General features: G+C 39.1%; 1 protein-coding gene across 1 annotated transcript in view; it reads right to left on the minus strand.

Moving 5' to 3' along the window:
• LOC107852876 (brefeldin A-inhibited guanine nucleotide-exchange protein 5) overlaps positions 1-22,745 on the minus strand; it is a 95,001-nt gene that overhangs the window by 62,657 nt on the left and 9,599 nt on the right. The window contains exons 2-11 of the mRNA XM_016697922.2: positions 18,494-18,569; positions 17,873-18,119; positions 17,295-17,416; positions 17,087-17,145; positions 6,980-7,037; positions 6,821-6,905; positions 6,500-6,706; positions 6,344-6,402; positions 6,168-6,237; positions 6,026-6,094 (exon numbers count right to left, since the gene is read on the minus strand). Coding sequence (XP_016553408.2) covers positions 6,026-6,094; positions 6,168-6,237; positions 6,344-6,402; positions 6,500-6,706; positions 6,821-6,905; positions 6,980-7,037; positions 17,087-17,145; positions 17,295-17,416; positions 17,873-18,119; positions 18,494-18,569 — 1,052 coding nt within the window. The remainder of the gene's footprint in view (positions 1-6,025; positions 6,095-6,167; positions 6,238-6,343; positions 6,403-6,499; positions 6,707-6,820; positions 6,906-6,979; positions 7,038-17,086; positions 17,146-17,294; positions 17,417-17,872; positions 18,120-18,493; positions 18,570-22,745) is intronic.

Raw genomic sequence — 22,745 nt, forward strand, 5'->3', positions numbered from 1 at the left:
CGAGCCAAACCACGATTGTGGTTACATTGTACGACCGTATCGTCTGATCGAGACAACCCCAACATCTGAATGTTGACAAAGTCAAACCTCATACCACGATCGTGCTTCGAAACCACGATCCCCAGGCACGATCGTGAGTCCCACAAATGCTCTTGATGAAACCAGCAAACCTACGAACCGGGGGTACGACCGTATGTAGATCCCACGATCGTAAAGAGCTCTCATCCAGCTCCCAACCACACCCACGATCATAGGTTAGTCCCAAGATCGTGGGGAGGTCTCGTACATCCCTCCCAACAATTTTCAGTTAAGAAATTTTAAGGGACATCTTTTCTCATTCTTTTAACATCAAAACTACGTCTTTTGGGAATCCCAAAGGTCATATTGGGGTAAATATGACCCTAAGCTCTCATTACTTAGAATACCATCCGATACTTAATTTCAAAAGAGAAAAGAGGCGATTCCTTTTTTTCAAGGGAGAGCTGGCAAAAGAATTCTTCAGGGTTAGCATCTCCAAGTATGTGGGATTTCATCAATGGGTCCCCTTTCACCCATTGAGCCCCAAAGTCAACCCAACTCTCCAGTTTAGTTCTCTTGCAAAATTTAAGGTTTATGGATATAGATTCATTGATTTTGGCGTCATTGAGCTATAATCCCTGTATTAACATGAATTTCAGTGTTATTACTTAACCACGATCCCAAATCCTAGTTACATCTTAAAATCCATGATTGTTGGACCTGAGTCATTGAATTCTGTATATTCGTTCAGTTTACGAAATTGACACAATAGTTGCATTCTTAAGAGATGGGAGGTTATGAACACCCAATGAACTAGGATTTCATGCAAATGCTTTTGGATACTATATTCCCCGATTTTTATGTTTTATATGCTTCAGATAGTACATTTTTTTCATTCTTCAGATTATTATTAGCATTGAGCATTTCAGTTATCAGTGTCTTTTAGTTGGGAGTAGTACTTAGCATCGAGCGGATGCAGGGAAGAAGACTCATCCGCCAATTAGGTTGAGACCTTTAGTAGAAGTCCCTAAGTTGGTTCTAAAACGTCACCCATCAGACCAAGCTTAACACCTCAGTCCTTTTTGCACATCAGTTAAGTGGATCCACGTCAGTCACTGATCATACCCTTGGCAAGGTACTGAACATCCTTCCTGCTGGAGTTACAGGTTGGACCCCGATTAGCTCAAATTGGGGTATGTCGATTATTAATAACTCTCACAGTCCACAGTTTACAGTTCATATACAGATTCTTACATAAGCTTGTATTCGGTTATCCAATTCATTTTACAACATATGTTCATTACTTGGTCTTACACTAGTTATCATGTTACATGTACCATGTCCAGCTCATATTAGTTATTTTCCTATCTCGTATACTCCGTACATTCAAAGTACTGATCGCATACTTTCTTTGTGCTATATTGTCTTATAATATAGGTCCTGAAGCTCAACATCCGAATCGTGTCTAGTACGATCTTTTACCGTATCAACAGCAGCAGTTTTGGTGAGTCCTCATCACGGGAGGACCAGCGTCAGCATTTCATTTCGTTGTCTTTGTCGTTCCCAATTTTTAGACAGTAAGAGTTAGTTGGGGGCTTGTCCCAGAAACTCGTCTTAGTAGTTTTTATCAAGTATTACCTATATTCTTAGTATCTGGATAGGCCATGGGTTAGCTTGGGGTCACTTGTAATTCTAAGCACTATGTTACGACTAGGGGATAGTCTTGGATCGTAACATTATCTCTGGTCTATCTCTAGTGAGTTTCAAACTGCAAGTGTTGTTTCTACAAGTTTTTCAGGTAGCGTTTTGTAACGACCCGGGACTACCCCCTAGTCGTCACACGGTGCTTACAACCCCGAGACCACAAGCTAACCCATGAATGATACCTGTTGTGAGCACTGAATAATACTGAAATTAATGTGGAAAATGGGCTGAAATGCCATAAGGTTCAAAACATCTGAAATACTGATAAAATATAACATCTGTAAAACTGAATACTGTCTGAAAATCTAGTTTGAAAAGCCACTAACTGAATCTTTCTGAAAGTGAAGTTGATGGGACAATCCTCCAACTAAATCCATCTACTGAACTACTACATCTACTGAAAATATGAAATAATAGAATATCCTCGAATAATGAGGACTCACTGCTAAATCTACTGTTGCTGGCTGAATCTAAATCTACTATGCGTGGTCGGGAACCTGAGCGTCCAAACCTATGATATGAAACATCAAAGCACAGGAAAGTACGCGTCAGTACGTGGGAATGTACTGATATGCTAGATGAGGTAAGGCTGAATGCAAGGGTTCATATGCATGAACAATAACTAACTAAATGATATAGAATAACTGAACATGAGAGTACATGGATAATCTGAACTACAGCAAATACTGAATAAGCAATACTGTGCGTTTATATAATGCTGTAACCGAGCTTTTTTGAAGCTAAGAACTGACTTCTAATAACTGAGTAACTGATATCTAAGTTACTGATAACTGAATTACTGGTTCTGAATTGATTGTGCCTGACAGTCCTGATTCTGTTGAACTGAACTGAGTTCCGTACTGATGACTGAAACTAAAACTGTGGGAGGTAATCATCCAACCGACATGCCCCAAATCTGAACTGATAGGGGTCCAACCTGTAACCCCAGTTGGAAGGGTGCTAATACCGTGTGACGGGTACTAAAACTAGAAAACAAGGATGTCAAGCCTAACTGACGGGTGACACTTGGGCGGAGCTAAGCCTAATCTGACCGGTGACACATGGGAGGTAGTCAAGCCTAGTCTGATGGGTGACTCCTCATCCTGCACTGGCTACGCAGTTCTACTAACGACTCTGCCTATCTGACGGGGAAGTCGTCATCCCTACACTCGCTCGGTGCTAAATCCTACTCCCAACTAAAAGACACTGAACTGAGTATACTAAACGAGACTGTACTGAGACTAAGTTTACTGAGTTTTCCTGAGTTCTGTAACTGACTGAGTTCTACTGAGTAATGTAACTAACTGAGAGTACTACTGGTCGTAATAAGACTGATACTAGTCTGTAACTGACACTGGCTCCAGGTAAACAACTAAATTGTAGGGGTATTAAATACCTCCGGGACTCGATAGCATGAGAAATAAAGCAAAACGTAACCTTGATTAACACAATAATGTTCACTTAATCATAATTCATTCATAGAGACATTTCATCATTCACTTGTAATACATTAACTTGTACATGAATGGGATCACATAATAACATTTCATGCCTTCACTAGTCAATTCACATAAGCAATTTATCAAACACTTGTAGGGCATAAGCTTGTACATGATTAAGATCTCATAATAACATCTTATGATTCCTCTATCTGCTTCACATAGGCATTTTAGCAAATAATTGGGGAGCATGAGTATTTCACATGATAATGATCATCACATAAACAACATGAATACAATACTTAATTGCAAATTCAAGAGTCTAGCATGTAATTCATATAATTCCCCCTAAATACTATTCTATTTTTCATGAATCTTATTATAATCATGGATTACAAACCAAATTAACATCATAGATGCATTAATCATTTTATACGTTCAAGGGTTTATCAAGATAATTATATATTCACCACACATATTTAATTTCATGAAACTTGTATTTAAATCATGGATTGGAACCCAACTAATATCATGAACATGAATTCAATCTAAATCAAACATGGAAATCATAAATATGAGATCTTGTAAGTTTAAAAAGGGATTCTTGCATCTAACATACCTTAATTTGTGAGATTCTTGAAGTTCTCGAAGGATTTCTTGGGTTTGACCTTGATTTCTTAAACTAGGGCTTCTGCCTCTTAGAGAGAATGATTTTGTCCTTGAGAGAAAGTGAGGAAAAATGATATAATGGGGTATTTAGGGCATAATTTCGTGTTTATAGGCTGATCTGGGTCATGGAAAAAAACCCTATTGCCCCTAGAAAGTTTTTAATTTTTGTCACTGAAAACCCGATTTGGGCACCTGGCGCGACGCGACGCTATCGCGCCATGTCACTGGAAACTGACGATTGGGAACTGGGCTAATGGCGCGATGCGGCGCCATCACGGTGCCTCACTGGATGCAAATTTTTCCCTTTGGCGCGACGCGCCATGATCGCGGAGTCACACTGGAAAGTGACAATTGGGAAAAAGGCTGGGGGCGCGACGCGGTGGTATCACGTTATCTCACTGGAAAATGACAAATGCCATTTGGACTACCTCCGCGACGCGCTAGAGTACCAGGTGGTACAATGACTTACTAAAATGGCTCTAACTCTTCGCCCGGGTGTCGGATTTGGGCGAATTTGGTATTGATGGAAAGCTTATTCAATTTCTCACAAAGTGAAAATTTTGAAAATTCCACATGTATAAAAGTGTATTCATCTTTAAAGCAAGTCTTTGACAATTTTGGGACAAATTTAAGCTAGGTAAAAGTACGGGGCGTTACACATTTGTTCTGAAAAACTGAGTTTGCGAACTCCAATTTCTTAATTCTTCTAAACAAAATATCACGTTAACTTAAAACTAGTAAGCTCAATGTGAAATGTGATCAAAAATAATCATAGCTCACTATCAAGACTGAAGTGAGCATAGAAATGACTACCAATAAATATGGGGGAAAGGTTAAAAGTTAAAGATGGAGAAGGAGAAGCAATGTTGGTGATTCAACCTGAGTATACGCCTCTATAACACCCAAGGCAGAGACCACATCGGAAAAACACGGGAAAGATGTTGTGTATAGGAAGAACTTTTACTCAATGACGTTTTTAAAACTGTGCAACCCTAGTCCAAAAGCAAACTATATCATTAGTGAGTTGGGCTATCGCATACGGTATTGGTATCAAGGTCGCTTGATACGCAATCTTGGGAAATTGAATGGGGGAGCAAACTTCAGAGTTTTAATTGGACCTAGGCAAATCCTACATCATTGAGGATGTGGTGGGGCAAACCTCAAGGATGATGCAGCATCTCTTAGTATGCAACATTCCAAGAAAACCCTATGCCAGCAAAACCAGGAGAGATGCCGGTATATACTTCTTTTCACTGACAAGAGTTTAACTTCTTTTTCTTAAGTAAATTTTACGCCCAAATATAATGCAACTTTATTTAAATATTCATTTTTTTCAACTTCAACAAAATATTGTTTGAATAGGCCCTTAAGCTTGAAACACTACATGTTTGCTTGGATTGTGTGTTCATATTGTACTGTATGGTTAAACCCGTTGTTATTTAAGAATGAAAAGACTCATTTTATGTAATAACTAATTTGGTGTGGTTAGATTGCTACATTAATTCTCTTTCACATTTTGTGTTCACTATTGCATAATAATCTCATTATACCCTTTACATTGCTTTTTCTTATAACTCTATCCTTTACCATATTTTGTATTAATTACATTGCTTCTCCTTCTTTCCACTTTCTTGTTAGTGATTATCTATTCCTTTTTTTTTTTTGTTTTGAATTGTTCATAGGTATAGTATCTAAAGTGATGAAAGGCATTTCAATAACTTATCAGATATTGTATAGTACAATATAGTCAAACCAAACAAGAAAAATGTTACTCCCTCCATCCCATTTTATGTGGCACTATTTTCTTTTTAGTTCGTTCCATCCCATTTCATGTGGCACATTTCCTTTTTAGTTCATCCCAAAAAGAATGTCACCTTACTAATAACTGACTAGAAACAATTTAACTTTAAAATTCCTCTTTCACCCTTAATAAAATGATTTATAGCCATACAAATATCTAAGGATTGTTATAAACCACAAGTTTTAAGAGTCTTCCTTTTCTTCTTAAATCCTGTTCCAGGTCAAATGGTACCACATAAAATGGGATGGAGGGAGTATTAAATAACAATAAAAAGTACAATTTATCCAAACATTAGTTAAACAACACGATACAATATAATACAATGCAATATAAAACAATACATTAAGAAACCATAGGAAACAGCAACTCAAACAGCCTGTAATAGAAAGCTCACCTGAAGTAGCTCCAGGGACAAAATACGTGTCTTAACAGTAACTTCATCATTGTCTTCCTTTATCCCCATCTGCAAACCCGCTCCTATTAATACAAAGTTCACACATTTCCTAAACTTAACATCAATGAATAGTCAATCAAACCTTGCAAAGGGTTCGGAAAAGAAGTAAGGCATCATGTTCTCCAGGACTCATCCTTTCAAGCTCAATTCCGCTGGTTAAAGTTACAAATTGTCACGCAATTTGAAAAATGTAGTTAAACATCACAATAAAACAAGTTTGCTTAACAAGAATCATTTCCTCAACCGTGAATTCATTACCTTGTGACCTTTTCACCATCTTCAAGATGCACAGCCTTCTCAAGAGCAGCTTCTAAACCCTGTATATTCCAAGGAAAGCATAATAGGTACATATCATAAGATTGCACGACAATACTGTAATCATGTTAGTAATAATAACATTTCAGTTATGTACACCTTGATATCAGCACCACCAACAAAACTCTGAAGTTCCTCGACTGATGCAACAGATTTATCTTTAGCCTGAATAACATTAGGTGCATCTCCCCCTTCTGTCATTTCTTTATCTTCCGGATCATTATCTGAAACTTCCTCAACCTTTATGCTTGGCCCATTAGTATCAGTAGCTTCTTGGTGTACAACAGGTTCACATGAACGAGAACCCTGAATTGCAAGAAGCTCTTAAGGATATATATATATAGTAGAATCCACTGATTCCCCCTCTAGTGTCTCAAAGAAGAAGAAAAAAGTTGGTTCATTCACTATTCATTCACATACCAGATCATTCTCCATCCGTCTGAATACAATACTAAGCATTTGAGTTAACATGGCCTTTGATGTTGCTTGGTTTATTGGACTTTTGCTAAATATCCAAACAAGTTGCTATCAGTTCATTTGATATTAAAAGGTAATCATCTTCAAACATTACACCAATACCTGTTAAGAGCAATATTGTAACAGACCCTGATAACTCCAAGCAATGATTCCCCGTGAACTGCATTTTGGACAAAGCAAATAGAAAAAATATCTAAGGAATCCTTTCTGCATTTGCAAAAGAACCTATTCTTACAATTTGTATGCATAAAAGTAACAAATGTTCAATGTGATATGCAACAGCTTTACAAAGGCAGGCACGTTAAGGTACCTGAGATGTACTTACTCATTTACATTGAAACAGTGTTGCCAAAATGCTCGAGGCATGCTTAAGTCATGAAAATACTTAACAGAGGTCGGGAGCTTTGTTTGCTTAGGCAGCACTTTAGTATAAGCACCCACATAGGCGTGGGACTCAATGCCCATGGACTTTGTCTTGAGAGGGGAAAAGAAAATTAGGCACTAATCTGAACTTAAAACGCCATTTCTACATTTGAATCAGAAATTTAAATTGGTTAAATTTGATTGAGATGACTTTTACTTCATATGTTCACTTGTAGTTTTTCTTTTTTCATTTTTTTGGTCTATATAATTTAGGGATGGCAATGGGGCGGTGTGGTGCGGGTTTTTTCCTAAGTTGTGTGGACTCTTCACTTTCGATGCCACACCCGTGTCGGATTCTCCAAAATTACACTAGTTTTGGCAAATCCGACACGCACCCATTGACTGTTTTGAAGAGTCCGAGCAACATAGGTTTTTTCTAAACCTGCGAATTTAAAAACCGCACCGCACTGCCCCGCATCACCTTTAAACCCGCATAAACCCGCTCCACACTCATACCCGCACCGCCTCACATTTTTATTTTTTTTTTGTTTTAAAAAATTTGTAACTCCATTGGAAACCATAATATTTTCAAATTCGCAATTAAGAAGCAGTAACAACCAATTTCTTCACTTTTCATTAAGAAATTGTCAGATAAGTATCAGGTGTACAAGCAATGATCAAAAATCAGATTTTCATTTATAAGATGAATCAAGAAATTAACAAGAGATCAATCAGTTTATCTGATTATTTAAGTCCTTGCTATAAGTCCTTGCTATAGATAAATTAAATAAGCTATGCATGACAAAGTGATTTAATAAGGAAAAATCTTTAAACTTTTGTTTGATATTTTGAGTTATAAAATTGTTTTACCGGTTTCATAAGAAAAGTTATGAAATTGTTTATTTGTAGTTTTATACATGTCGTTTTAAGTATAATAAAATTTTAAGTAAAGAATACATATAATTTTAGGTAGATTCATGAGAATAACATTAAATTTTAGCTTTTTTTGGTTTAAACCTGCATATCCCGCAACCCCCGCCCTGCCCCGCATCATTTAAAAAAAAATCCTCCAACCCGCCCCGCACCCACATAGTCTAAAACCCGCACCGCCCTGCATAGCCTAAAACCCGCATCGCCCCATTGCCATCCCTAATATAATTGTTGTTGGTATATATTGCTATGTTTGTTGCATTACAATAGTACTTATTTTCTAAGTTACACGGACTCTTACAAATCCTTGCCGCACCAGTGTCGATACGACGTGGGGTCCACACCAGATTTGGTCAACTTACCTTGGGTGCTTTGACAACATCTATAACCGAGAAGTATAAATTGAGCAAGTATTTAGACAAATTTTTTGGATTATCTCATATGAATATATAGCTATATAAAGTATGAGAATGTTTCGTTATTGCATGATATATCTTATGAATAACATATATATTAGGTGTTTATAAAAAAGAATAAAATTTATTAGGCTTAGTTCAATATTTTAATTAACTGTGATGTATACTTCTGTCATAAAACATGTACTGGTCGTATCCCAGCACTCTTACATGCACTCAGATCCATACCCCCAGAATCCTAAAACCTATGCGATTGAAGAATCCAATCTTTAGATCAGCAGTTCAGCACACAAATCAGATACCCATACCGAGTCCGAGCAACCTAGCTTAATGTTAGTATGCCCTTATGTGCAGTAAAGTGCACATTTCAACTGTGTTTGTGTTTAATGTCCAAGCAGGCACTTAAGAGTTTCTACGTTATTCCAATTGACTACATTGTGTTGGACCTGACTGACTGTAAGCTAGACGAATTCAACTATAAATGGATTAATTGTGTGATAGTGAGCAATACACTTGAAATTATGCATTAACTATAAATAGATTAATTGAGTGATAATTAACAATACACTTGAAATTATGTGAGGCTATCTAGCACGGAGAACAAGAAAAGAGCTGAAATGCTAGTTTAGCATTTGTTAGGAGAAGATGTGAGGCTATCTATTAACTCTTGAATGTTTTTGAAATATATTAGGGAATAAGTATTGAAAAGAGTACAACAACAACAACAAACCCAGTGAATTCCCACCAAGTGGGGTCTGGGAAGGGTAAAATGTACGCAGTCCATACCGCTACTTCCGAAAAAGTAGAGAGGTTGTTTCCGATAGACCCCCGGCTCAAGATAAAGAATAGTTAACAAGGTCATAGTAATATCTGAAGTAGAATGGATGGCATAACCGAAATAAGAAATGAGAAATAATACAAACAGAGCTAAGAGAGCCATGAAAATAAGAGCAATACGAAAGTAAAAAAAACAGTAAATAAGAAATAAAAAAAGGTCACCCCCTCGTAATAGCATACACTAACGGCTCCTACCAGTTGGCACAGTCGTAGGCTTACTAAACCGGCTACACCAGAGCTCCCTAACTACTAGCTACAACCCACACACACATTAACCTTCTACCCTAATCCGCGACTTCCACACCTTCCTATTTAGAGCCATGTCCTCAGAAAGCTGTAACAGCCCAATATCGTGCCTAATCACTTTTCTCCAGTATTTCTTCGGCCTACCTCTACTCCTCCTGAAACCATCCAAAGCTAGTCTCTCGTACCTACGAACTGGGGCATCCATGCCCCTCCTCATCATATGCCCAAACCATCGCAGTCTTCCTTCCCGTATCTTGTCCTCCATCGAAGCCACTCCTACCTTCTCTCGGATAATCTCATTCCTAACTTAATTTCCTTTAGTAAGTCCACACATCCAACGTAACAATCTCATTTCCGCTACCTTCAATTTTTGAATGTGAAAGTTCTTGACTGGTCAACACTCCGCGCCACACAGCATGGCCGGACGAACTGCCACTCTGTAGAACTTGCCTTTAAGCTTTAAGGGCACCTTCTTATCACACAGCACTCCCGAGGCAAGCCTCCACTTCATCCAACCTGCTCCAATACGTTTAGAGACATCCTCATCAATCTTACCATTCCCTTGAATCATAGACCCAAGATACTTAAAACAATCCCTCTTACAAACATCCTGGGAATCCAACCTCACCACCACTCCGTCCTCTTGCTTCGAGTCACTAAACTTGCATTCCAAATACTCCGTCTTGGACTTACTCAACCTAAACCCCTTAGATTCGAAGGTTTGCCTCCAAACCTCCAATTTTTCATTCACACCCCCCTCTCTCCCCCCCTCCCCTCGCGCATCTCATCAATTAGCACTATATCATCTGCAAATAACATACACCAAGGCACCTCATCTTGAATACTCCGTGTCAACACGTTCATCACCAGCGCAAACAAAAACGGGCTAAGAGTCGATCCCTGGTGCAACCCTGTCTCTACTGGGAAAAGATCAGTCCCCTCCCGCCGTCCTCACCCGAGTCTTCCCTCCCTCGTACATGTCCTTAATCACTCTGATGTACGCCATCGGGACCCCTCTCACCTCCAAGAATTTCCAAAGAACCTCCATCGGGACTTTGTCATAGGCCTTCTCTAAGTTGATGAACACCATGTGTGTGGAAAAAAATTAGTTTTGGAAGTATTGAAAAGAGTAAAAGTAGGTTGCAGATAACTTTTGTGTGATGAAAGGAGGTGGAACTTTCATTTTAAGGAAATTGGCATCTTTTTGTAATAGACCAAAAAAGAACTAAGACAATCTTTTTAGAAATAGATGGATTATATTTCTAAAAACCAACAATGAAAAAGAAAAAACAGAGTAGTATTAGCTTATATTAGTAGTAAAGAGAAAAGTGGGAAGGATTATTGCCAATAGTCTCAATTTGAACATCGATTTCACAATTTTTCTTCAAAGAAAATTAACTTGACAATCACCATACATCCACGCAAGACAGAAACTTTAGTTGCACCGGTAAAATTATAAAACTATAGAAGTCAAGGCTCATGAGAATTATAAGAGGTATTTTCATACACCAGATTAGGAAAATAACCCAGTTTGGGATTAACTTTATCTCATTTGTTATGAGGCATTAACTAATCCCGAGAATATTTTATCCCACCATTTGTACTAAAATGGTGAGATTACTATCCCATAAAGAGGGTGGTATAAAATAGTCTCGTGGGATATCCCTATCCAAGTTGTGTACCAAATGACCCCTAATGTTTTTCTAAAAGTTTGGAAATGCCTTAAAGGTTGGAGTGGCATAGCTTACCAAGCTATTTAAAATTATATTAAGGAGTAAAAAGATATCAATTATCAAATGATTGGAAAAGAGTGTATTGATTACATACATAAATAAAGGAGATATTTAAGATCATGCCATGGGCATGGCATTAGAGTTATGAGCGATAATGATGAAACTTCGGAAAAGGGAGTTAGAACAAACATTGAGGAATACTACACAGATATAGAGAATCAGTACGGTTTAAGAATGGTAGATCTACAGCATAGGCTACATGTTTTTACCTTTAGAATTTGAGAAACTTATAGGGAGAGGAAAAAGGATCTACATATGATACTTATTGACCTAGAGAAGGTGTATAATGCATTGCAAAGAGAAGTCCTTTGATGGATGATTGAGAAGAAAGGAATACACAATAAATACAGAATACACATCCTAAGCGCAAAAATAGTGGTCGGAGACTCAAAGAACTTTCTCGTAACTGTGAAAATACACTTTAAGCCAGGGATCTGCATTAGATTATATAAGTTATAGATGAGCTAATCAATGCTATACATGATAAGGTCCCACAAATGAGATTAGCTAGAGTGTCACTAAAAGCTTGAGCTACGAAAAGAAAAGAGAGTAAGAATTTTAGGATAAATAAAAGCAACACGGAATATTTACCCAACAAATAAACCAGCATAAGAAGAGTGAGGTGAGATTACATAGAATCGTGGTGCCTAATTTGCAGACAATTCAAATATAGTCTTAATGTTTCAGGAGAATGGTATATTAGACAAAAAGTAGCATATAGAATTACAACAGGATGGTCAATGTAGCAGTGCTGTTGAACAATTATAAGACCAACAATGTTATTTGTGAGTGAATGTTGGGCCTCCAAGTTCCAATAAATCCACGAGATGAGTGTTGTCGTGTTGTGTCTTGTGTGTATAAAGAATGGATCTTGGGCCTAACTCAACCTTAAAAGCTAGCTCATGAGGGGAGGATTGCTCAAGTCTGTATAAGGAGACTAATTACCCAACCCTTTACCAATGTGGGATACTTAACACTCCCCGCACGCCCAGGCCTTGTTAACTGGAGCGTAGATAATATAATATAGGGGGCCAACATTGATGAACAAAGATTTTGGGATTATCTGTCTCTGATACCATGTAAAGAATGGATCTTAGGCCTAACTCAACCTCAAAAGCTAGCTCATGAGAGAAGGATTGTCCAAGTCCATATAAGGAGACCAATTACTCATTCCTTTTCCAATGTGGGATACTTAACAGTGTGCTTATTAGTGCCACTAAGGGGTGGCCAAAGGTTAGGTATACACATGAACGTTAAGATGGATATGCGCTCGAAAATTATTGGACAAGAAGAGAAACTACATTTGACAAAAGGTACAGTAGCACATATAGAGGATTAAATGAAAGAAACTCACTCAAAATTATTTGGTCAAGTCCCGTGTATACTCAAAATGCACTAGTAGATAGGCTAGAGAATATGATAACGGAAGATGTTTAAAGGGGCTAGATATTAAGCTTTTCATGGAAGGAAGTTGCTTTAAGAACCTAATATCTTGGAATCCTTGCAGACTTAGAAAACAAATAATCCTCATTTCAATTTATGTGTCTTACTTCCTTTCTTAATTTGTTTCAAAAAGAATGCCCCTTTCTATGTTTGGTTAGTCTTTAATTCCAAGATTGTCATTTTACCCTTAACGATACACCCAAAGAGAAATGACCTAACATGTTTAATATCGCAAAATCAAAAGTTTTCTTCACATTCTTAATTTCCATTCTCATGCAAACTAAGACATAAAATGAAACAAAGGGAGTAGAACACAATGGAAGTAAAAGATATATTTTAGGTATTATCAACGAGCTGGAATTAAGGCTTGGTCATGTCAACACGTTTACACTCTATGTTGTTAGGACTCTTGAAAATGATGCCGCACTCGTGTCAGATTTTTCAAAAATACACCACTTAGTGAATCCGAAACGCACCCAACGATATTTTTGAAGAGACAGAGCAACATAGCTTACACTAGGTACGGTGTTTGGTAGGAGTCTTTTTAGACTACATTTGTTTTTATCTATATCTATATATATTATAAAGCAGAGGACGAAGCACCACAAATAGCTAAGTGGCAAGCTATTGAGAAACCACATGGCATTTTTTAGGACAAAGTTAATAATATTGTAATAAAAGTTTTGAATTATTTGAATATTAAAATACATTATCCTTTATTTTTAAGAAAAACATCAGCTTACAAATAGAAACGTATTTTTGAAGAGTTCTAAATAAACTTTTACTCTTTCATAAACTTATTTCTTCTAAAATTTAAATATTAAAAAAATGTCTCAGTATAAGTTATTTAAATATTAAATGAAAGATAAAAGTATATTATTAATAATAGTAATAGTAATAAGAACAACAACAATATGATAATAACAGTAAATAGTACTAATAGCAATAGAAGCACATAGTAGTAACGTGTAATTTTATATATTCTATAGTAAATATTTTAACTAAATTATGAGGACACATTTTCTTTAAGAGAATAACCTGCGTTTTTGAGTTTAAAAGATTAACATGTATTTAAAATAAAATGTGGCAAAGGGTAGATATCCAAAATTAGATATATTCTCTTTTCAATCGAATAACAAAAATATTTTAAATTTTATATGAGGATGGTGTAGATCAATTTTAATTTTATCGATTTTCGTTCAAAAAATAACTTTTAAATAATCAGACAAAAGAAAGAAATATAGAAAAGAAGATAAACTAGAAAAAAAGAGAAAAAGAAAAATGTGGGAAAAAATAGAAAGGATAAAATAAGGGCACAAAAGAAGCACTTTCTCATCAAGATGGCAACAAGCTATGATTACCGAGATGTCTGTTTTATATGCAAGTGGTACGTGGGAGTTTGTTCCTCTCCCTTCAGGTAAATGAACTATTGATTGTGGTTGGGTTTATGCAGTGAAAGTTGGTCCGAACGGCCAAATTGATCAACTTAAGGCTCGCCTTTGTTGCCAAAGGGCATACTTAGATATTTGGGTTTAATTATAGTGATACTTTCTCTCGACTCTCCCATGGCTAAAATAATATTTGTTCGTCTTTTTTTATCCATGGTTGATGTTCGACACAGACCTCTTTATCAGCTGAATATTAAGAATGTTTTCCAATGGTGACCTTCAGGAGAAAGGAGAAAGTTTATATGAAGCAACATGAAGCAACCACCTGGTTTTGTTGCTCTGGGGAGTTTGGTCTGTTGTGTCAATTGTGCCGATCACTTTATGGTCTAAAACAACCTCCTCGAGCCTGGTTTGGAAAGTTTAGTTTAGAAATTCAAGAGTGTGGCATGATTCGTAGTGAAACAAATTGCCCTAATACCATGTGAGAAATATAAGAGAAGAATATTATCGAACTGTTACATTTACACTATTACACTGAGACCCTATTTATAGACACTACACTAATCCTTTTCCAACTGGGACACTACTTGCAATCCTTTTCTAAGTAGGATTCTATTTATTATTCTTGTTCCTACTCTAATTCTAATAGTAGTGTCAATGAATTTAATTATAATAATATAGGTGGCAGAAATGCGGATGTTGCGTTGGATGTGTGGGCTTACTAGGAGTGATAGGGTTAGAAATGAGACTATTCGGGAGAAAGTTGGAGTGGCTTCAGTGGAGTACAAGATACGGGAAGTTCGGTTGAGATGGTTCGGGCATGTGATGAGGAGAGGCACGGATGCGCAGTTCGTAAGTGTGAGAGGCTTGCTTTGGATGATTTCAGGTTGGGTAGGGGTAGGCCGAATAAATATTGGAGAGAGGTGATTAGACGTGACATGGAGCAGTTACAGCTTACTGAGGACATGACCCTAGATAAGAACGTTTGGAGGACGCGAATTAGGATAGAAGGCTAGTGCCTGTGGGTTGGGGGAGGGGGGGGGGGGGGGTCGTAGTTAGTAGTTAGGAAAGCTTTGGGGTGGGGGTGCCTTTGGTTCTTTAGTATAGGGTATTACTGTATGGATGTCTTATTTTTGTTATTCCATCTTGTTTCATGCTTTATTATGAATTTGTTTATCATTCTTTGTCTTGAGCCGGGGATCTATCGGAAGCAGCCTTTCTACCTCTTCGGAGGTGGTGGTAAGGACTGCGTACATTTTACCCTCCCCAGACCCCACTGTGTGGGAATACACTAGGTTTGTTGTTGTTGTTGTTGAGGTGGTATGCATGGCAATGGCTTATAGAAGTGGTTGATAGCGACAGCGATTGGTGGTGGTTGACGATAGTAATGGTGGTTGATAATAGTGATGGTGGTGACGGGTGATTATAAATAAACTGGTAATGAATATTGTCCATACAAGAATACCTCTTAATGGTACAAAGACTTAGTTCTAGATCTTAATGGTTAAGACCCATTCAGAATCATTTAAGTGCTTAAATCTTAATGAAAACAAATGCACTTAATGGCCTAAGTCTGAACCATTTAGATTCAAACCTCAATTAAGTGCATTCAAAATGCACTTAATGGCCTGAACCATTCAGATTCAGATCTTCATTAAGTGCGAATAAACGAGGTCTTAGTCTGCTTAGAAATTTGTATGTTCGTGGAAAATATACAAATCTCTAAATTGTTGAATGTTAAATGTTAAAAAGATGGAAATGTTCCAAGAAAGAGTTTCATTTCTAATTTCCAATTTATTTATTTTATTTATTATTGAATTTAAATTTATTTTAGACAGAGAATTTTAGATATTCCAAAAAAATATTAGTAGATTATCTCGTTTTCTAAACATAAAAGAATCTAATAATAAATATTTCATTGAGAGGTCGTTTTCCTTCGATCTCAGAAAAGATATACTATGATAATTTAAATTTATTTATATGTAAGAAGGAAAGGGACTGCTTGATTCTTGAACGGCTCTTTTAATACAAAAGATTGATTGAATTGTCTTATTAAGACATTTATGATCATATGCTTAGACAGTTGGAATAATCCAATAGAGTTTATGGATTTACTTAGGACAGTTCATGGGTTCATCAACAAAGGATTTTTATATTCAAAACCATTGGAAAGAGTAATGCAAGAAAAATCATACAAAAAGATCAAATCATGGACGCCCGGAAGAGATATGAGGTGTTCGGAAATGGTCGAAATAGTTGATTAGGAAGATCATTATGACTATTGCCCTTCGCAAGTTTACCACAAACGAAAATGATGTCATTAGGAGACAAAGTGCAAAATAATACTCCTCCATCTCATTGCTTATGATGAATTTAGATGACATGGAGTTTAAGATGTTAATGAACCTATATATATATTTTATTATTTTATAAGTAAAGTGGAAGAAAAATATAAAACAGAAATTGAATAAAAACATCACATCAAAGCTAGATTTTATTTACTAAATATATCAAAACATCAAATGTTATGAAAATTAAAGTGAGACACAATTAATACTGAATGGCGTCATAATAAATTTTGGGACATTGCAAATTTTGAATATAATTGGGACAAAGGGAGTCCTAGTTTACATTAAGTTGGACTTCTACAGATATAAAACTTTCCCATTTAGGAAACAAGTCGAGGAATTTGGAACAAACTCAAGATGGAAGAAGGGTAAAGTAAGTTGGGACAAGACTCAAGAGTAACAAAAAAAGGAGAAGAAAAGAGCATCTCTTACAAAAGTTGCATACCTCTAAACTTGGCGGATGCTACAGCGGTCAAAAGTACCTTCAGAACCTGAAGAGTCGTACTGCATAGAAATCCTCAAAAATTTATCACTCCAGAAATATTGGGTAAGATATATATATATATATAAAGGCACATAGCTAACAGGTGCATACAATTTCATGAAAACTTAAGGAATCTACTTGAGAAAAAATAAAAATAAGAGAGGTCTACCTATCGGGCGACAAATTATCCACACAGCCGCAGACCCTGTTCAGGATGTCTGTAAAAAGCGTCACATTTTTCTTACCATCTAAGCCAAGATCTCCCTCTAGATGGTCGTATGCAATGAGTTTCTGAAGATATCAAGAGAGAATTAAAAAATTGAAAATCTCTAAGCACCCGAAAAAACATTCTTAGATATCCAATTTATGAAAAATACAACGATATCTGTTTTATCAATATGAAACAGTTGCCATATTCACTTAAGGTATTCATGCTCATTCACGCATAAGTAAACCAGGTATTAGAAAGATTGGTACAAATGACTCAACTATGAGAAATAGAAACAAAAAATAGAGCAAATGAGGTACATGATGCATGTATAGATGAAATTAAATAGCTGTAATTCAATAGTAATCAGTTCCCTCCCCATCTTTGCTCCAATACACCTACCCAAGTGTGTAGCCTGGACGATGGCAAGAAATTTCAGAAGGAAGAAACTAAAGATGCCTAACAGAAATAATAAAGAGAATCAAATTTCCAAGTGCCTAGGCTTAAAGGAACACTAAAAGACAGCAGCAGGAACCTACATGAAGACAATCCAAAGCAAGCTCCATGATTTTTCCATTCTTCGTCTCAAAAGCAAGCCGGAGTGGAGTTAGCACGAGTTCTGCTTGTGCTTGGCTTAAAGTGTTGCCTGCCTGAGCTAAAGCTGTCACTATAGTTCCACTATGGCTTGCTGACCCGCTTATCTGTTCTGTACCCTCACCACTAGGTGAAGCGGTAGTTGAGTCAACAGATGCTGCTTCATTTTTCGAGGCTCCAGTATCATGAGAACTGCATGAGAGATGATTCCGTGAGCCATTAATTTTTAAGGCATATAGAGTAGGAAAAATCCAGGAAAAGAATAATAGAACTAGAGGCTCAGCCCAGTCAACTAATGGATTAGAAATAGTATTCAAAATCGAAATACTTAGACTGTAATCTCATTTCTACCAAAAAAAATCATATAACATCTGAGAAGTAGATTACCCGTTGCTCAGAGCCTAGCCAATAAAATCTGAAAGAAGCTAAAGTAATTTTCAATGGCATTAAATTTGAAGAAAAAAAACGATTTACGAGCAGAGCTAATAGTAGGAGGAAACTGAAGAAACATTGGAGTTGATGGTTGGAAGATCAAGTATATAAGAGCAAACAAAGATGGTGCCTACCTCTGATCTACAGCTGAAGATGTTGCAGCATCACTCTCAGTGGATAAGCTTTGCTGACTACATGCTTTTGAATTGTCTGGAAAGCAGACAGAATTGCAATACACAGTAAAATCAGAAGAATCACTTCATTTTAACAAGGGGGAGAAGCAGAAAAGATGTTCCAAAACAAGAAGCAGTTTAATAACCTTTTTTAATGTTGTTTCATTACTGGCATCAAGAATATGCAATGGTTATAAAAGAAGTATTATTAGCTACAATACATTTGTCTATGCTAGAAAAGGAGATAACAAAGTCCATAAGGGGCAATGGCTGAAGGAAAAAAATGCAAGACTACACTAACATAGTGAAACTGTTAGCTCCAAATACAAATAAACTATACTATGTGCAGGGAGCTAACAAAATCCAGAAACTATTCTGGGAAATTTACAGAGGAAAGTTTAATAAAGAATTTAACATTAAGGCATGCAACAGAATCAGATCCAGACACACAGAGAAATACAGAAGACAAAAGAAACAAAAACATAATTATTTTAATATATGATTCACTTATACAACAACAACAACAACAACAAACCCAGTGTATTCCCACTTGGTGGGGTCTGGGGGGGTAAGATGTACGCAGTCCATACCTCTACCTCTGATGAAGTAGAAAGGCTGTTTCCGAAAGACCCCCGGCTCAAGTCACGCGATATCACACAAACACATAGTACAGCACAGAAGAAGATGACATAGCATAGATACGGCACCCATAGGGAATATAAAACAGAGTAAAGCATGAATGCAGGAATATAAAGCAGAGGAAAGCACACAGATTCGTAATAAGCATGGAACACGGAACGCGAAACACTGAATACGGAATCATAACAGGAATACACCCCCACCAATTAAATCCCTACACTAGCGACCCGAACTGGCCCTAATCCTCTGCCGTAATTCGCATCTTCCAGACCTTCCTATCTAGGGTCATGTCCTCGGTGAGCTGTAACTGTTCCATGTCCCGCCTAATCACCTCACCCCAGTACTTCTTCGGTCTACCCCTACTCCGTCTAAAACCATCCAACGCTAGCCTCTCACACCTACGGACCGGGGCATCCATGCCCCTCCTCTTCACGTGTCCGAACCATCTCAATCGTGCTTCCCGCATCTTACACTCCACTGAAGTCACACCAACCTTCTCCCGGATAGTCTCATTCCGAACTCTATCCCCTCGGGTCAGTCCACACATCCAGCGCAACATCCGCATTTCTGCCACCTTCATTTTTTGGATGTGGGAGTTCTTAACTGGCCAACACTCCATACAGCAAGGCCGGACGGACTACCACCCTATAGAATTTGCCTTTAAGCTTGGGCGGCACCTTCTTATCACACAGCACCCCCGATGCGAGTTTCCACTTCATCCATCCCGCCCCAATACGGTGCGAGACATCCTCGTCAATCTCACCGTTACTCTGGATCACGGACCCGAGATACTTGAACTTATCCCTCTTCCCTACCTCCTGTGCTTCTAGCCTCACTACTACCTCATCCTCCCGCCTCACGTCATTAAACTTACATTCCACATACTCTGTCTTGGTTCTGCTCACCCTGAACCCTTTAGACTCCAGAGTTTGCCTCCACAACTCTAATTTGTCATTCACACCCCCTCGAGTCTCATCTATCAGGACTACATCGTCTGCAAAAAGCATACACCACGGCACCTCCCCTTGGATACGCCGCGTCAACACATCCATTACTAACGCAAACAAAAAGGGACTAAGAGTAGATCCCTGATGCAATCCTGTCAGGACAGTGAAATGCTCTGAGTCTCCTCCCGCCGTCCTCACCTGGGTTTTCGCTCCCTCATACATATCCTTAATTACTCGTATATATGCCTGCGGTACTCCTCTCACCTCCAAGCATCTCCAAAGCACTTCCCTGGGGACTTTGTCGTACGCCTTTTCCAGGTCGATGAACACCATGTGCAGATCCTTCTTCCTCTCCCTATATTGCTCCACCAACCTCCGTACCAGGTGGATTGCCTCCGTCGTCGAGCGACCGGGCATAAATCCGAACTGGTTTTCCGAAATAGACACTATCCGTCTCAGCCTCACCTCGACCACTCTCTCCCATATCTTCATAGAGTGACTCAGTAACTTAATCCCCCTATAGTTATTGCAACACTGAATGTCCCCCTTATTCTTATAGAAGGGGATCATGGTACTCCACCTCCACGCCTCGGGCATCTTTGCCGTCCTGAAAATTTCATTGAACAATGCAGTCAACCACCTTACACCAGCCTCTCCAACGAACTTCCAAAACTCTACCGGTATCTCATCCGGTCCCGTCGCCCTACCCCTTCGCATCCTGCGGACTGCCTGTCTAACCTCTTCTACCTTAAAACGTCTACAATAGCTAAAATCCCGACACTCCCCTGAGTGCTCCAGTTCCCCTAACACAATAGCTCTGTCCCCCTCGTCATTCAAGAGCGTATGAAAGTACGACTGCCATCTCTTCTTTATGTGACCGTCCTCCACCAACACTCTACCGTCCTCCCCCTTAATGCACCTCACCTGATCGAGGTCACGACCCTTCCTCTCCCTAGCCTTAGCGAGTCGAAACAACTTTTTCTCCCCTCCTTTCCCCTGTAACCCTGCATACAAGCTCTCAAAAGCGGCCGTCTTAGCTGCCGTGACCGCTGACTTCGCCTCCTTCCTCGCTAGCTTGTACTCTTTCCTGTTTACCCGCTTCTCTTCTTCGTCCTTACTTTCCACCAACTTAGCATACGCCTCTTTCTTGGTCTCCACTTTCTTCCCCACCTCTTCATTCCACCACCAATCCCCCCGATGATGTCCGGCCCGGCCCCTAGAAACACCCAACACCTCCCTCGCATTCTCCCTGATGCACGTTTCCGCCCTGTCCCACATATTATCCACGTCCCCCCTACACTCCCACACCCCCATTCCCGCCAACCTCTCCCCTATCTCCCACGCATTCACTGGCGTCAAGCCGCCCCACTTAATTCTCGGTCTACATTCCTTACTCCTCCTCTTTCTATTCTTCTTTATACCCAAATCCATAACCAAGAGCCTATGTTGGGTCGAAAGATTCTCACTCGGGATGACTTTACAGTCTTTACACAACGCCCTATCCCCTTTCCTAAGCAACAAAAAGTCAATCTGGGTCCTGGCTATCGCGCTCCGAAAAGTGATCAGGTGCTCGTCCTTCTTCGGGAAGCCCGAGTTCACCACCACCAGCCCAAACGCCCTCGCAAACTCCAATAGGGTCGCACCCTCTTCATTTCTCTCCCCAAAACCAAAACCACCATGCACGTCCCCAAAGCCTCCCGGTAGCGCCCCGATGTGCCCGTTGAAATCCCCTGCTACCACAATCTTCTCCGAACTGGGCACGCCTCTCACCACCTCCTCCAGAGCCTCCCAGAACCGCATCTTCTCCTCCCCCTCCGATCCCACATGCGGCGCATAGGCACTACACACGTTCAGGGTAAACCCCCGAATGACCAACTTAATAGTCATCAACCTATCGTTGATCCTCTTCACCTCCACTACCTGACCTCTAAGCTCTTCATCTACCAAGATGCCAACTCCATTCCTACGCCTGTCGCTCCCAGAGTACCACAGCTTGTAACCGTCTACATCCCTAGCCTTAGACCCTACCCACTTGGTCTCTTGGACACACGCAAGGTTGATCCTTCTCTTCCTAAGAATCTTCACCAGCTCTATGGACTTCCCCTGAAGGGTCCCTATATTCCAAGACCCAACCCTCAGCCTACCGTCGCTATCCACGCGCCCCCCACTACCCCCCCTCTCGGCCAAACCTTGGCCTCCCACCCACTCCCGCTCTCTCCCCATCTCCCGCCCCCACCACAGCCCCACGCCCCAACCCCCTCGGACATGACCCTAACCACCCATTACCACCCACAGCCACAACTACACGAAAAAGTAGGAAAATATAAGGATATACCCGGTGGCAATATCAAAGCAGCAGCAAGGATATACAAGACACACACACGTTCAAAGGAATACTCCCGAAGCAAAACTAAGAAGCGACCACAGCAACAGCAACAACAGACAACAGGCAATGTTCACAAATCCCACGCAAGTCAAGGTACACGGGCTACTACGAGCCTAGTACTAAGGATGGGATATGAAAGAATGAACTAAAATGCAATATGAAATAACGAAATAACAAAGGTTAGAAGTCACCGGATTTCGCTTGGGGCTGCGGCTGCTGGAGACGGCGTGGCGGGTGCAGG

The sequence above is a fragment of the Capsicum annuum genome, chromosome 3 (genome assembly GCF_002878395.1).
Source record: "Capsicum annuum cultivar UCD-10X-F1 chromosome 3, UCD10Xv1.1, whole genome shotgun sequence".
NCBI lineage: Eukaryota > Viridiplantae > Streptophyta > Magnoliopsida > Solanales > Solanaceae > Capsicum > Capsicum annuum.